We start from the raw sequence: 17,961 nt of genomic DNA, 5'->3' as shown, positions 1-17,961 counted from the left end.
AATAAAATCAATCAGATCAATTTAATAAAAGCTATAAACTAAACTTGTGGTAATCATTTTGCAATATATGCATGTATCAAGTCATTATGTTGTACACCTAAAACCAAAACAGTGTTATATGTCAATTATAACTCAATTAAAAAATAGAAAAAAATCAACTGTAAAAGTAGGAAAAAAATCAATGAAAAATGCAATTACACAAGAAAATGAGAAAGTGGAAACAACCCAAATGTCCATCAACGGATGAATGGATAAACAAAATGTGGTCTAGACATACAACACATTACTCAGCCTTTAAACAGAAGAACATTCTGAAACATGCTACATGTATTAAATTTGAAAACATTATGCAAAGTGAAATAAGCCAGGCACAAAATAAAAAATATTATATGATTCTATTTATATGAAGTACATAGAATAGTCAAATTCATAGAGTCAGAAAGTATAACGGTGGTTACCAGGGTCTGGGGGGAGAGGGTAATGGGGAGTTATTGTTTAATGGGTATAGAGTTTCAGTTTGGGAAGATGAAAAATTTTGGAGGTGGCTAGTGGTGATGCTTGGGTAACAATGTAATGTACTTAATGCCACTGAATTGTACACATAAAGGTGACTAAAGTGAGCTCTACTCACCACCAGTCCCTCCCATCAGGAAACTTGCACAAGCCTCTTAGATAGCCACATCCACCAGAGGGTAGCCAGCAGAAGCAAGAAGAACTACAATCCTGCAGCTTGTGGAACAAAAACCACATTCACAGAAAGACAGACAAGATGAAAAGGCAGAGGGCTATGTACCAGATGAAGGAACAAGATGAAACCCCAGAAAAACAACTAAATGGAGATAAGCAACCTTCCAGAAAATGAATTCAGAATAATGATAGCGAAGATGATCCAGGACCTCGGGAAAAGAATGGAGGCAAAGATCGAGAAGATGCAAGAAATGTTTAACAAAGACCTAGAAGAATTAAAGAACAAACAAACAGAGATGAACAATACAATAACTGCAATGAAAACTACACTAGAAGGAATCAATATCAGAAGAACTGAGGCAGAAGAACGGATAAGTGAGCTGGAAGACAGAATGGTGGAACTCACTGCTGCAGAACAGAATAAAGAAAAAAGAATGAAAAGAAATGAAGACAGCCTAAGAGACCTCTGGGACAACATTAAACGCAACAACATTCACATTATAGGGGTCCCAGAAGGAGAAGAGAGAGAGAAAGGACCAGAGAAAATATCTGAAGAGATTCGAGTCGAAAACTTCACTAACAGGGGAAAGGAAATAGCCCACCTAAGTCCAGGAAGCGCAGAGAGTCCCATACAGAATAAACCCAAGGAGAAACACGCCGAGACACATAGTAATCAAAGTGGCAAAAATTAAACGCAGAGAAAAATTATTGAAAGCAGCAAGGGAAAAATGGCAAATAACATACAGGGGAACTCCCATAAGGTTAACAGCTGATTTCTCAGCAGAAACTCTGCAAGCCAGAAGGGAGTGGCATGATATACTTAAAGTGATGAAAGGGAAGAACCTACAACCAAGATTACCCTACCCAGCAAGGATCTCATTCAGATTCAATGGAGAAATCAAAAGCTTTACAGACAAGCAAAAGCTATGAGAATGCAGCACCACCAAACCACCCCTACAACAAATGCTAAAGGAACTTTTCTAAGTGGGAAACACAAGAGAATAAAAAGACCTACAAAAACAAACCCAAAACAATTAAGAAAAGGTCATAGGAGCATACATATCGATAATTACCTTAAACGTGAATGGATTAAATGCTCCAACCAAAAGACACAGGCTTGCTGAATGGATACAAAAACAAGACCCATATATATGCTGTCTACAAGAGACCCACTTCAGACCTAGGGACACATACAGACTGAAAGTGAGGGGATGGAAAAAGATATTCCATGCAAATGGAAATCAAAAGAAAGCTGGAGTAGCTATACTCATATCAGATAAAATAGACTTTAAAATAAAGACTGTTACAAGAGACAAGGAAGGACACTACATAATGATCAAGGGATCAATCCAAGAAGAAGATATAACAATTATAAATATATATGCACCCAACATAGGAACACCTCAATACATAAGGCAACTGCTAACAGCTATACAAGAGGAAATCGATAGTAACACAATAATAGTGGGGGACTTTAACACCTCACTTACACCAATGGACAGATCATCCAAAATGAAAATAAATAAGGAAACAGAAGCTTTAAATGACACAATAGACCAGATAGATTTAATTGATATTTATAGGACATTCCATCCGAAAACAGCAGATTACACTTTCTTCTCAAGTGCGCATGGAACATTCTCCAGGATAGATCACATCCTGGGTCACAAATCAAGCCTCAGTAAATTTAAGAAAATTGAAATCATATCAAGCATCTTTTCTGACCACAACACTATGAGATTAGAAATCAATTACAGGGAAAAAAACGTAAAAAACACAAACACATGGAGGCTAAACAATACGTTACTAAATAACCAAGAGATCACTGAAGAAATCAAAGAGGAAATCAAAAAATGACAGTGAAAACACGATGATCCAAAACCTATGGGATGCAGCAAAAGCAGTTCTCAGGGGGAAGTTTATAGCTATACAAGCCTACCTCAAGAAACAAGAAAAATCTCAAATAAACAATCTAAACATACACCTAAAGGAACTAGAGAAAGAAGAACAAACAAAACCCAAAGTTAGCAGAAGGAAAGAAATCATAAAGATCAGAGCAGAAATAAATGAAATAGAAACAAAGAAAACAATAGCAAAGATCAATAAAACGAAAAGCTGGTTCTTGGAGAAGACAAACAAAATTGATAAACCATTAGCCAGACTCATCAAGAAAAAGAGGGAGAGGACTCAGATCAATAAAATTAGAAATGAAAAAGGAGAAGTTACAACAGACACCGCAGAAATACAAAGCATCCTAAGAAACTACTACAAGCATCTCTATGTCAATAAAATGGACAACCTGGAAGAAATGGACAAATTCTTAGAAGGGTATAACCTTCCAAGACTGAACCAGGAAGAAATAGAAAATATGAACAGACCAATCACAAGTAATGAAATTGAAACTGTAATTAAAAATCTTCCAACAAACAAAAGTCCAGGACCAGATGGCTTCACAGGTGAATTCTATCAAACATTTAGAGAAGAGCTAACACTCATCCTTCTCAAACTCTTCCAAAAAACTGTGGAAGAAAGAACACGCCCAAACTCATTCTACAAGGCCACCATCACCCTGATACCAAAACCAGACAAAGATACTACAAAAAAAGAAAATTACAGACCAATATCACTGATGAATATAGATGCAAAAATCCTCAACAAAATACTAGCAAACAGAATCCAACAACAAATTAAAAGGATCATACACCATGATCAAGTGGAATTTTTCCCAGGAATGCAAGGATTCTTCAATATATGCAAATCAATCAATGTGATACAGCATATTACAAATTGAAGAATAAAAACCATATGATCATCTCAATAGATGCAGAAAAAGCTTTTGACAAAATTCAACACCCATTTCTGGTAAAAACTCTCCAGAAAGTGGGCATAGAGGGAACCTCCCTCAACATAATAAAGGCAATATATGACAAACCCACAGCAAACATCATTCTCAATGGTGAAAAACTGAAAGCATTTCCTCTAAGATCAGGAACGAGACAAGGATGTCCACTCTCACCACTATTATTCAACATAGTTTTGGAAGTCCTAGCCAGGGCAATCGGAGAAGAAAAAGAAATAAAAGGAATACAAATTGGAAAACAAGAAGTAAAACCGTCACCGTTTGCAGATGACATGATACTATACATAGAGAATCCTAAAAATGCCACCATAAAACTACTAGAGCTGATCAATGAATTTGGTAAAGTTGCAGGATACAAAATTAATGCACAGAAATCTCTTGCATTCCTATACACTAATGATGAAAAATCTGAAAGAGAAATTAAGGAAACACTCCCATTTACCACTGCAACAAAAAGAATAAAATACCTAGGAATAAACCTACCTAGGGAGACAAAAGACCTGTATGCAGAAAACTATAAGACACTGATGAAAGAAATTAAAGATGATACCAACAGATGGAGAGATATACCATGTTCTTGGATGGGAAGAATCAACATTGTGAAAATGAGTATACTACCCAAAGCAATCTACAGATTCAATGCAATCCCTATCAAATTACCAATGGCATTTTTTACAGAACTAGAACAAAAAATCTTAAAATTTGTATGGAGACACAAAAGACCCCGAATAGCCAAAGCAGTCTTGAGGGAAAAAACGGAGCTGGGGTAATCAGACTCCCTGACTTCAGACTATACTATAAAGCTACAGTAATCAAGACAATATGGTACTGGCACAAAAACAGAAACATAGATCCATGGAAGAAGATAGAAAGCCCAGAGATAAACCCACACACCTATGGTCAACTAATCTATGACAAAGGAGGCAAGGATATACAATGGAGAAAAGACAGTCTCTTCTACAAGTGGTGCTGGGGAAACTGGACAGCTACATGTAAAAGAATGAAATTAGAACACTCCCTAACACCAAACTCAAAAATAAACTCAAAATGGATTAGAGACCTAAATGTAAGACCGGACACTATAAAACTCTTAGAGGAAAACATAGGAAGAACACTCTTTGACATAAATCACAGCAAGATCCTTTTTGACCCACCTCCTAGAGAAATGGAAATAAAAACAAAAATAAACAAATGGGACCTAATGAAACCTCAAAGCTTTTGCACGGCAAAGGAAACCATAAACAAGACCAAAAGACAGCCCTCAGAATGGGAGAAAATATTTGCAAATGAATCAACGGACAAAGGATTAATCTCCAAAATGTATAAACAGCTCATGCAGCTCAATATTAAAGAAACAAACAACCCAATTCAAAAATGGGCAGAAGACCTAAATAGACATTTCTCCAAAGAAGACATACAGACGGCCACGAAGCACATGAAAAGATGCTCAACATCACTAATTATTAGAGAAATGCAAATCAAAACTACAATGAGGTACCACCTCACACTAGTTAGAATGGGCAGCATCAGAAAATCTACAAACAACAAATGCTGGAGAGGGTGTGGAGAAAAGGGAACCCTCTTGCACTGTTGGTGGGAATGTAAATTGATACAGCCACTATGGAGAAAAGTATGGAGGTTCCTTAAAAAACTAAAAATAGAATTACCATATGATCCAGCAATCCCACTACTGGGCATATACCCAGAGAAAACCATAATTCAAAAAGACACATGCACTCCAATGTTCATTGCAGCACTATTTACAGTAGCCAGGTCATGGAAGCAACCTAAATGCCCATCAGCAGACGAATGGATAAAGAAGATGTGGTACATATATACAATGGAATATTACTCAGCCATAAAAAGGAACGAAATTGAATCATTTGTTGAGACGTGGATGGATCTAGAGACTGTCATACAGAGTGAAGTAAGTCAGAAAGAGAAAAACAAATATATATTAACACATACATGTGGAACCTAGAAAAATGGTACAGATGAACCGGTTTGCAGGGCAGAAATTGAGACACAGATGTAGAGAACAAACGTATGGACACCAAGGGGGGAAAGTGGTGGGGGGGTGGGGATGGTGGTGTGATGAATTGGGCGATTGGGATTGACATGTATACACTGATGTGTATAAAATTGATGACTAATAAGAACCTGTTGTATAAAAAAATTAATTAAATTAAATTAAAAAATTTTTAAAAAGTGACTAAAGTGATAAATTTTATGTTATATATATTTTACTGCAATAAAAAAGAAAATGGGCAAAATATTCGAACAGACCTTTCACAAAGGAAGATATACAAATGGCCAATAGCACATGAAAAGATGCTCAACATCATTAGTCACTAGGGAAATGTAAATAAAAACTGCAACGAGGTACCAGTTCACACTCACCAGAATGGTTAATATTAAAAAAACTGACACTACCAAATGCTACTAAGGATGTTGGTAGGAGAGTAAAATGGTACAAAGATATGGCGGTTTCACATAAAACAAAAGATACCCCCTATGTTCAGCCATAAAAAACCATGAAATCTTGCCATTTGTGACAACATGCATGGACCTTGAGGGCATTATGCTAAGTGAAGTAAGTCAGACATAGAAAGACAAATACCACATGATCTCATTTACATACAGAATCTTAAAAAAAAAACCCTCAAAGACACAGAGAACAGATTGGTGGTTGCCAGAGGCAGGGAGGGAGGGGGTGGGGAGTGGGCAAAGTGGGTGAGGGGAGTCAAAAAGTACAAACTTCTAGCTATAAAATAGCTAAGTCATGGGAATCACGAGAATGTAATGTACCGCATGGTGACTATAGTTAGTAATACTGTATTACATATTTAAAAGTTACTAAGAGACTAAATCTTTAAAGTTCTCATCACAAGAAAAAAAAATTCTGTAACTATGTACGGTGATGGATGTTAACTAGACTTATTGTGGTGATCATTTAACAATATATACAAATATCAAATAGTTACTTTGTACACCTGAAACTAATATAACATTGTGTGTCAATTATACCTCAATTTAAAAAATCAATAATTATCAAAATAGAAAGCAAACAATAATTAAACAGTCGAGTAAATCAATAAAAGGAAATGATAGTTCTCTGAAAAGAACAATAGAATGAACAAATTTTTAGCAAGTATGATTTCAAAAATAAAGCCATCATAAATTAACATAAAAAATGAAAGGGAACCAAACTACAGAAACAAGAGATTAAAAAATTATCCAAAAACTAGTATGTATAATTTTTATAGCAATAATTTTAAAAACCTAGGTGAAATGGATAATTTCCAAGAAAATAAACAACCAAAATTGGCCTAAGAAATAGAAAACTTAAATAGACCAATTAATCATAGAAGAATGTGAAATGATAATACTCTACCTCAAAAGTCACCAGCCCCAAAAAGTTCTGTGGGAGAGTTTGACCACACCATCTAGGAACAGATTAATCAAACTTTATACAAAAATTTCCAAAGCAAAGTAAAGAAGGGAAATGACACCATACAACTATAGGCTAGAATAATCTTGATACCAAAACTGACAAGTAAAGGGAAAGAAATTATAGGCCCATCTCACTTATGAACGTAGATATAAAAATGCATAACCTTAATACCATAATCAAGCACAGGAAAACTATAGGCCATTATTTTTCAAGGGGATGCTGATGGCATTTTTGGCGGAACAATTCTTCATTTAGTATCCCTGATCCCTATCTACTAAATGCCAGCAGGACTTCCCACCACACACACACCAATAAACTGTGACAACCAAAAGCACCTCCAGGCATTTCCAAATGTCCCCTAGAGGGATGGTTCAGCCCCAGGCTGAGAATCAGTACTATAGGCAATCTCACTTATGAACACAGATAAAAACTGCTAAATAAAAGATTAGTCCCTCAAATCTCAGAGTACATTAAAAAAGAAAAAAAAAAAACCACATCATCCCCTGACCTGATAGGTTAATATTAGGAATGCAGGGAAGTTTAACACTTACAGGCCTGTCAATGTGGAACAGGACACCAACTCCTTACTTGGAAAATTGGCAATTACAGGGAAAGAGTTAAGCGTTTATCCTGTCTTTCGTATAGGAACTGTATTTTAGGCTTACCAAGTAGCCCTAGTAGAGGAGAGATAGTTCTTCTTACAGAGGTATGCTAGCTAATAAATTCAGAAAGAATAATAGAATTAGAAACTTATTATTTTGAAATCCTTAACGAAATAATTGACTCAAATAATAGTTATCAAATGGATGGTAAAGCCACTAGGTGAAAGGATGATGGAGAACTTTACAATGACAGGATCAGACTAACACCACTTCAATCCATTTTTAGTATCATTAAGAGTGAGACAGGCAACCATTATGTAAAAGAAAGTACATAGTATCAACCACTGAACAGTCTCAACAAATAATAAGAACCTGAATCTAATCAAGCATTTAGATCCACCTTCCAGTCTACAGGAAATACAAACAATACAGAAACAGATAAAACAGCACCTCACGGAAGTAATCAGCCAAATCCAGAATGTGGGAGAGTCTATAGAACAAATGGCAGGTTTCTTCAACAAACCAATGCCATGAAAATAAAAGGGAGGAGGTGTTGTCCTGTCTTAGCTTTTTAAAAACTTAAAAGAAATCTAAGAGATATAACCTAATACAATGAGTTGTTGGTTGGGTCCTGACTGGAAGAAACCCCAATGGTAAAAACATTTTTTAGGACTTCCCTGGTGGTGCAGTGGTTAGGAATCTGCCTGCCAATGCAGGGGACACAGGTTAGAGCCCTGGTCCGGGAAGATCCCACATGCCGTGGAGCAACTAAGCCCAGGCGCCACAACTACTGAGCCCGCGTGCCACAACTACTGAAGCCCGCGTGCCTAGAGCCCATGCTCCGCAACAAGAGAAGCCCGCGCAGTGCAACAAAGAGTAGCCTCGGCTCTTCCCAACTAGAGAAAGCCCACGCGGCAACGAAGACCCAACGCAGCCAACAATAAAATAAATTTATTTTTTTTAAAAGTCTAAAAAATAAAACCATTTTTTAGACAATTGGAAAAATCGGAAGATATGCTGGGTATTAGTATTATAATGGCATTATGATTATATGAGAAGATGTCATTTTTGCTACAATTTTTTTGGTGAGGCATACTGAAATATTTAGGAGTGAAATCATATGATGCTCATGATTAGCCTAAAACATCCCAGAACAAAAGAGGGGAGGGGAATAGCTGAAACAAGTATGGCAAAATGTTGATGGCTATTAAAGCTCAGTTATGGGTGCATGGGGGTTTACTGTACTCTCTACTGTCATTTATGTTTGGAAATTATCATAATAGAAAGTTTTTAAAAAGCTATCAATGCAATCCAATGCATTAACAAGTTAAAGGGGAAAAACCTATATGTCCAACTTATAGGTGAAAAAGCAACTGATAAAATTTCATAGCCATTCTTGTTTTTAAAAAGCCTCAGAAGAGTAGGAATTAAAGAAAACTTACTTAACTTAATAAAGGGCAACTGCCAGAACCCACACTAAGAAGCATACTTGATGAAATTTTCGAAGCATTCCCATTAAAGGGAGGGATAAGTTAAGGATGTCTGATATCGTTGTTACTCTTCAGTCTTATAGTGGAAGTCCTAGGCAATGCATTCAGATAAGAAAAATACACGTGGTATACAGATTGAAACCAGAGAGAAAACAAGCAATATTTGCACATAATCTGTTTGCCAACCTAGAAAATCCAACAGACTCAATGAACAAACTATTAGAAAGAAGGAGAATTCAGTAAAGTTGTTGGACACAATTTCAAACAAAAAACAAGTTATCTTATATACCCCTGATTACAAAATGAAAGAAAAAAATCCTATTAATAGTAGCAACAAAAGCTATAAAGTATCTAGAAATAGCCCAAACAAGATATGTTCAATACATTTATGGAGAAAATGACACGTTATTAAAGGACTTACAAATCTGAATAAATGGAGAGTCATACCACATATATTCATATAAAGGAAGAGTCATTAATGTAAAGGTGCCAATTCTCCCCCGTTAAATCCGGAAACTCAATGCGAGGCCAACAAAAATGCCAATAAGATTCTATTTGGGTATGATAATTTGATCCTAAAATCTATATTAAAAAGTAAATATGCAAGAATAACACAAAATTGAAGAAAAAAGATGACTTTCCATGTCAGATATCAAACATTATAAAACTATAGAAATTTAAAGTGTGGTATGAATGCAAGTATAAATAAATGGATCAGTAGAACCAAATAAAGAATTCTGAAACAAACCTAAATATGCATAAGAATCTAGTATTGATTAAAGGTAGCATTTGGAGTGAGTAGAGAAAGGAAAGAGGGAGGCATGTAGAAGGATATACATTGCAGCCCATTTTATATTAGCAAAAAACTTGGAAATAATCATGACAATGGGGAAATGGCTACATGAATTATAGCATATCTGTTCTGTAGAATACTCCAAAACAGTGAAAAAGAACAAGTTAGATTTACATGTACTAACATGAAAAGTTCTCAGACATTATGTTGGGTGAAAAGTAGCAAGTAGCAGAACAATACACATAAGCATGATAAAATTTATATATATATATATATATATATATATTTAACATCTTTACTGGAGTATAAATAATTTACATTTTTAAATAACACTAAATAATACTATATGTATATTGTGTGTGTGTGTGTGAGAGAGAGAGAGAGAGAGAGAGAAAGAGAGAAAGAGAGAAAAGGTCTGGAAGAAGCTAAGTCCAACAGTGAGTAGGGAGGGGAAGAATCAGGGAGAAAATCAATGACGACTAAAGGAGGTTTTAGCCTTCCCTGTAACATTCTAATCCTCTGAAAGAAAAATGTATTCGTGTGTCAATTGTGTGATTAAGTCAGTAAATAAGAAATTTAAAAGCTGCATAATGATATGAATAAATCATACATGGTATAAGGACTTATTTATTCATATAAATGCATGGAAAGGCGATTGTAAGGATACTCACCAAACTGTTGACAATTAGTTTATTCTTTGTTTTGCTTTTTTTGGGGGGTGGGGGTGGAAGTAACAACTATAGAGGGAGCAGAAAAGGCAAGTCTCAAGATTTACTATCTCTACACCTGTGTACTGTTTCAATCTTTTACCATGAAAATATACTTATATATTATTGAGTAATTAAAAAATAAAGACATGGAAAAAGTCAAAGACACACTGTTAAGTGGAAAAAGCTAGTTGCTATATTATATATATAATTCTATATATAGAATAATGTCTACATCTACTGCATTATACATGTGTACATATGTATTCTAATGCATAGAAAGAAAAATACAAATTGGACTTTCACAATTTATATACTTGTGTTGCTTGATTATTTTGTTCTAATGAGCATATAGTTGTGCATTACTTAAGAAATACTACGGTAATCATTTTGCAATATATAAACATATCAAATCATTATGTTGTACATCTTAAACTGTACAATGTTATATATCAATTACATCTGAATAAAACTGAGGTGGGAGGAAGAAACATAGAAATACAGATAAATCTAGGACTTCCCTGCTGGTGCAGTGGTTAAGAATCTGCCTGCCAATGCAGGGGACACGGGTTCAAGCCCTGGTCCGGGAAGATCCCACATGCCGTGGAGCAACTAAGCCTGTTCGCCACAACTACTGAGCCTGCGTGCCACAACTACTGAAGCCCACATGCCTAGAGCCCGTGCTCTGCAACAAGAGAAGCCACCGCAATGAGAAGCCCGTGCACCGCAACAGAGTAGCCCCCGCTCGCCGCAACTAGAGAAAGCCTGTGTGCAGCAAATACAACCCAACGCAGCCAAAAATAAATAAATAAATTTATTTTTTAAAAAAAGAAACAAATACAGATAAATCATGTCATTCACCTAATCAAAACCCTTTAGTAGGAGTACTCCCAATGCTCCTAGGATAAAGCCCAAAATAATTAAGGGGCCCTGCCATCCAGTCTCAGCTCCCAATACTCTCTCCCTTGCTTAATGTGCTCTAGCCACAGCAGACACCTTTCAGTACTTCAAGTCCCTTGCACATGTTCTAGCTTCAGGTCTCTGCACATGATGTTTGTTTCCTCTATGTGGAACACTTCCTCCATTCATCCCTCCTCTATCTCCTTCTACCCCAGCTGATCCTTCAGTTCTCATCACTTCTTTAGGAGAGTCTTCCCTGACATTCCAGACAGAGTCAGGTCCTCCTGTTATAGGTACTTATAGAATGCTTATTTTTCCTTCATAGCTCTTATCTCAATTTGCAGTTTTCTACTTATAGGTGGGATTATTAATGTCTGTTATCACTCCTACTAGACTGTAAGCTCCATGAGAGCAGGACTCTTGTCTGTCTTGTTATAACCTGACATTTAGTAAGAGCTCAGTAAATATCTGTGAAATAAATGACTGCTCCCTGTTAATCAGGGTGGACCTTATCGGCACTAGCTCCATTTTCCTCTCCATTCCAACCCATGTCATCAGATAAGCAACCTCAATGGCTATGGATGACTCACCCAACACTCTAGCTTCATTGTCCCTTGACCTCCTCTACTTCTGCAACCTCTGACTACATGCCACTTCACGTGCCATTTCTAGCTATTAGTGCCCTAGACCACCCGATAAACATGGAGCTGCTCCACTTCAGAGTTTCTGAACTCCACTAACCCAATCTCTGGCTACAACCTCTTACCCTTATTACTTCTTGGTTCTCAGAATACCCACTGCTCATTCTCATCAAGATCTCCCATCCTTTGACTTCTCCCATTCTTCAGCTCATTACCACCTCACTGCTTAACTCTTGTTAGCAGTCTCACTGCTCTAATCCATTTTAATCTGCCATTTACTGAGCTACTATGAGTTACTATGGGCCACTCTATATGCATTACTTCTGGAACTTCTCACAACACCTATATGAGGTAGAGACCACCATTATCCCCTTTTACAGATAAGGAAGAGGATTCTTAACGAGGGGAAGTAACTTGTGCAAGGTCACACAAAAAGTGATGGAGTAGGGTGCAGTTGGGATCTGAAAGAGATCTGTCTGACACCAAGGTCTGTGCTCCCAACCAGCAGGTTACTTTGTAGCTCAGAGGGAATGGTAACTCTGACTGCAACACAGAAAATGAACGGGAGGGAAGCAGGCCAAGTGTGAAGGCCTGGCGACCAGGGCAGCAATCCAGGTGAGAGCTGATGGTGGGCTAAGCCTTATCTCTCGGAACATCACAAAAGATTCAAACTAAAAGCCCACTTACTTCAGGCGTGTGACTTTACAGGATGGATCTGGTGGGCTTTGGCTGAGGATGGCACAACTAGGTGTGCCTAGAAGAGACCAAAAAGAAAACCAGCAGTTTAATACATTCTTTCAGGATACAATTTCTACTTTAACTTATCTACTTACTTACTTATTTATATTTATACTTAAGGTATGATGACATTCATTAAATGCTTCCGTTTGCTGGGAACTTATTATAGTCTTATTTACACTTCCAACCACGCTGTGAGCTACTCTCCCATTTCACAAAGGAGGAAAGTGGGGCGCAGAAAGATGAGGGAAATTGCTTCACATCCCACAGTTAGTTAATGATAAAGACGGAATCAGAACCCCAATCCGCTGCTCTCCTAGTCACTTACCCAGCCAAGGGCCAACCTTAGAGCCGCACTCCCCGCACTACACCCGGGTGCGGGGATCCGAGGACGCGCTGCGCTCCGACCTGAGGACCTGAGCAAGAGCAGGGAGCTGACCAGCACGTCTGAGGCCGGTGCCCAGATCTGGGCTGACCAGCCGGCCGGCTCACGGGACCCAGTTGCAAGGCCTGGCTCCCCAGCTGGATGGGGAAGGCCATGGGCCCCGGAGCGGCCGTACCCTGGGGAGCGACCCCGTTTCATACACCCACTCTGAGGGCGCCACCTCCCAAAGGCACGGTGACACGGCCTGGAAGCCACCAAGCCCAGGACGGGCCCGCAGAGAAAGGAGGCAACAGCTCGGTCACCTGTTCCGTTCCCCCGTCGCAGAATCACAAGACCCAGTGGCGAATACCTAAGTCACCTATTTGGGTTTTCTGCCCGACTTCAGCCACAGTCTGGGGTCTACGGATGGCCGTCCTTGGGCCCAGGAACCACCATGTGCTTTTGTTTAGGTTTTTGTTTTTGTTTTTTCTTTTTGAGGAGATGATCGATACTTTTCCTTAGAATTTCAAACGGGTCACGTCCACCCTCCACCCCCCCTTCAAAAAAATTAAAAAGTTAAGAATGCTGACTCGGAGCTGTCAGCCGGAGACGCTCTGATATCTTTACCTCAATCCCGCAAGCTCGCGGTGTCAGTCCCCACCCCCGGCGTCCCTCAGCATTCCTTCCTGTTCTCTCCTCCCCCCTCCACGCACGCCTACACGCACGCACCCCGCACGCACGGCCCCCCACACGCACGCACCCCCCCCCCACGGACGCGCCGCACGCACGCGCTAAGGGGCTCCACACACACCCCCATAAATTGCTGCAACCGGGCGCGTCCTCCCGCGCCTCTCCGCGCAGACGCGTGTTCCCCAAGTCCTGCGCCTCGACCCCCCCTCCACACGCGCATCCTCTAGAGCCCCTCCCATCTCCTCTTTCCAGGGCGGGCTTTCCTCGGGGGCTGGCGGCCCGGCCCTCCCCGCCCCCCCAGCTTCGCGGGCCCCGAGGTCCCTCCCCGGCGCGCTGAGCTCACCCCGCACGAGCCTGCTGCAGGCCAGTCCAACTGGGCCGCCGCTTCCCTCCTCGCATCCCAGGAGACACCGGGCGGGGTGTGGCACCTCCCACGCTCGGCCACCGGGGCCTTCGGACTACGGGGAAGCCAGCCGCTCAGCCGGAGGGAACTCCCTCGACTTCCTGTCCCTCCCAACGGAGTGGGCGCTGGGGGGTAGGGTGGTGCGGCGGGAGGCGTTTCTCGTCCTCGCTGAGAAAAGCGCTCACCTGGTTCCCAAAGCCAGTTTGCCCTTCCTCTCCTTCCAGCCAGAGGGAAGGGAGAGCCAAGGTCTTGGGGCGGAGAAGGGGAAATGACTCAGAGAGGAGGCGTCTCAGAGGGAGGGGCCGGCCTGGAAAGGGGCGGGGGGGGGGGCACTGGGGAGCGGGAGGGAAAGGGGAGGAAAAAAGAGGATGGGAAAACCGCGGTGGGAGAGGTTTCGAGGGTGTCTAGCGCAGTCCTGGGAATCCTGCCTGGTCAACCCCGAATCCAGGAGCCACTAGGCTGGATCTTTTCCTAGGTGCTGGGCCGTGACTCCTTTGCCCCCGCGCCAAAGGCAGCCAGAGCCAAGACCCTTGCTAGCAACTACCGGGCACCACGGAATCTTCTGGTCTGGGCGAGGGCACAGGAATTAACTCTTCGTGTCCTTTGGAGTCAATACTAGTAGTCTTTCCCTCATAGTGTTACTGGGAGAATTAAATTAGTTACTACATCTCGAGTGCTGAGAATAGTGTCAGGGACACTGTAAGCAGTCAATCAGTGATAGCTCCTATTATTACAAAGGTGTTCATTTGTTGGTGGTCTGTCTCACCTCTAGATTGTGAGTCTCATGAGGGCAGAGACTACGTATTTTCTTTATCACCGAACTACAGCACCTGACACAAAGCAGCTATCAATAAATTATTTGTTGAGTTAATGAATAAATGGGTGATTGAATGATAACTTGGACTAGTGGCTATGCCAAGTAAGGGGTGCATTTGTGGAAGTTTGAGGAAGAAGGGCTATGATTGGGAAAGGTGGCACATAGGACTCCTGTTGATTGCTGTATCAAGTGACCTGCTCTGCCCTTGGAAAATGGAATGTCTTTGGCAGTTTCCTACATGGACGACTGTCAGACAGCTGACCTGAAATTTGAAACTGAGCTGTGGCTAGCTAGATCAGTATTTGCATCTTGTACAGTTAGTAAGTAAAGAAAGAAGGGGGAGAGGGCTGAAGTGGAAAACTCAAAAATAATGGTGGCAAATGTTAAGTGGGGGAGATTGGTGGGGGGAGCTCTGAATGAATCGAAGTGTGTATGGAGGAGTAGAGTGACCCCAAAAGGAAATCTGATAGCGGTCCTAAAGTGACAGTAATGTTATCCACCTTTCTGTTCTAGTCATAGGGTTCCTGATGATCTGCCCTCATGTCCCAACATTCTTGGGGTAGGTATGCAGATTAGGCTTCTACCACTACATTCACTAAACTTGCATTTATGGAAATTAATACTGTTAGAGCTAGAAGGGACCTTAGAAATTACTCATACATTTCAATTCAGAGTTGAAAAACTAAGAGCCAGAAATGGATAGCAAAGGACTTGGGCTTTGGGATTCTCTGGCCTTGGTACTGAATCTTTCAGGGCCTGAATTTGTTGTGTGTCCCATTATTCCTTTAATTCCTGCCCCACCCTGTCCCAAACCCCAAAGAGACTGAATGAAAGGACATAAATAGAAGGTCAGCAGGAAGGAGGGAGAAAGGAAGTTCCTCAACAGACTCTGACTTTACTTCCTTTTTTCCCCCTCCAGGGAACGTACCTGGGCCTTCAGCTAACTGCTATAGAACAACAGCTCCACCACGGTACCCTGGAAACTGCATTATCCACATAAACCCCGCAGGCAAAGGCTTGAACCACAGCTAATCTGAGTCTTGGCAAAATGCCTGTGATCCTCCCAGAGAACAAGAAGATAGGAGGCTTGCAAGAAGTTGCTTCAGGGCCATCTCCCACTCACCTCTGTATCTCTCCTCTCCCATGGGAAACTGTCAAGAGACAGTTTTTCATCGCCTCCCACCTACTGAGATCTGATGAGATAAGAGTCTTCCTGACTCATCCCACTCAGAAGAGAGCTACAGACTATAAAGTCATTTAGTTGCAGTCTAGAATTGGCTTCAGAGCAACTGGATATCTCATAACTACCATTGCAGTCCTCTGGCCCCTTTTGTTTCAGTGTAATTCTTTTTGGTGCTTGGGATACCAACCACTAGGAGCAGGAAACTCTGACTACTTTTCCTTTCACTAATAAAATAAAAAACTGACTCTGAACGTCATTCATTGTATCTTTACCTGCTAAATCAGTTAGGCCTTGGACTCCCCTTGCCTTGTGTACTTGCTGCTTGCTGTGAATTTCACATTTCTGGTATATCACAGCACCCTCCCTTATCACTGAGGGAGTTGAGCTGAACAAAAAGATATGTACATCATAATGGCCTTTTCCTGCCACTGTACATCGGGAGAATCAGCCCAAATTCCATGTTTCTGGGACTTCCAATCTGGCGGGAGGAGTAGCAGATTCTCTTTGTCGTCTATGCACAAGTAGAGTGGGCATTTACATTCTGTTACTTGAAAGACTCCTGTTTACGTCCCCACCAACAGTGCAAGAGTGTTCCCTCTTCTCCACACCCTCTCCAGCATTTATTCTTTGTAGAATTTTTGATGATGGCCATTCTGACCAGTGTGAGATGATATCTCATTGTAGTTTTGATTTGCATTTCTCTAATGATTAATGATGTTGAGCATTCTTTCATGTGTTTGTTGGCAATCTGTATATCTTCTTTGGAGAAATGTCTATTTAGGTCTTCTGCCCATTTTTAGATTGGGTTGTTTGTTTTTTTGATATTGAGCTGCATGAGCTGCTTGTAAATTTTGGAGATTAATCCTTTGTCAGTTGCTTCATTTGCAAATATTTTCTCCCATTCTGAGGGTTGTCTTTTCATCTTGTTTATGGTTTCCTTTGCTGTGCAAAAGCTTTGAAGTTTCATTAGGTCCCATTTGTTTATTTTTGTTTTTATTTCCATTTCTCTAGGAGGTGGGTCAAAAAGGATCTTGCTGTGATTCATGTCATAGAGTGTTCTGCCTATGTTTTCCTCTAAGAGTTTGATAGTGTCTGGCCTTACATTTAGGTCTCAAATCCATTTTGAGTTTATTTTTGTGTGTGGTGTTAGGGAGTGTTCTAATTTCATAGTTTTACATGTACCTGTCCAGTTTTCCCAGCACCACTTATTGAAGAGCCTGTCTTTTCTCCACTGTATATGCTTGCCTCCTTTATCAAAGATAAGGTGACCATATGTGCGTGGGTTTATCTCTGGGCTTTCTATCCTGTTCCATTGATCTATATTTCTGTTTCTGTGCCAGTACCATACTGTCTTGATTACTGTAGCTTTGTAGTATAGTCTGAAGTCAGGGAGCCTGATTCCTCCAGCTCCATTTTTCGTTCTCAAGATTGCTTTGGCTATTCGGGGTCTTTTGTGTTTCCATACAAACTGTGGAATTTTTTCTAGTTCTGTGAAAAATGCATGGAGGTTCCTTAAAAAACTAAAAATAGAACTACCATATGACCCAGCAATCCCACTACTGGCCATATACCCTGAGAAAACCAGAATTCAAAAAGAGTCATGTACCAAAATGTTCATTGCAGCTCTATTTA

At 40.2% G+C, this 17,961-nt stretch overlaps 1 protein-coding gene across 9 annotated transcripts in view; it reads right to left on the bottom strand.

Moving 5' to 3' along the window:
- The window catches only part of LOC137756575 (NACHT, LRR and PYD domains-containing protein 12-like), a 51,130-nt gene extending 36,554 nt beyond the window's left edge, over positions 1-14,576 (bottom strand). For 2 of the 9 annotated variants that reach the window (XM_068532926.1, XM_068532933.1), the window contains exons 1-2: positions 13,864-13,928; positions 12,822-12,888 (exon numbers count right to left, since the gene is read on the bottom strand). Coding sequence is in view for 1 of the 9 variants with exons in the window: in XM_068532934.1 (XP_068389035.1) it covers positions 12,822-12,888; positions 14,044-14,146 (170 nt within the window). In the remaining 8 variants the exon portion in view is untranslated. The other 7 variants (XM_068532929.1, XM_068532925.1, XM_068532934.1 and 4 more) reach the window with 7 other exon arrangements.
- Positions 14,577-17,961: the final 3,385 nt, after the last annotated feature.

The sequence above is a fragment of the Eschrichtius robustus genome, chromosome X, assembly GCF_028021215.1.
Source record: "Eschrichtius robustus isolate mEscRob2 chromosome X, mEscRob2.pri, whole genome shotgun sequence".
NCBI lineage: Eukaryota > Metazoa > Chordata > Mammalia > Artiodactyla > Eschrichtiidae > Eschrichtius > Eschrichtius robustus.
This window is presented reverse-complemented; position numbering and strand designations above follow the sequence as displayed.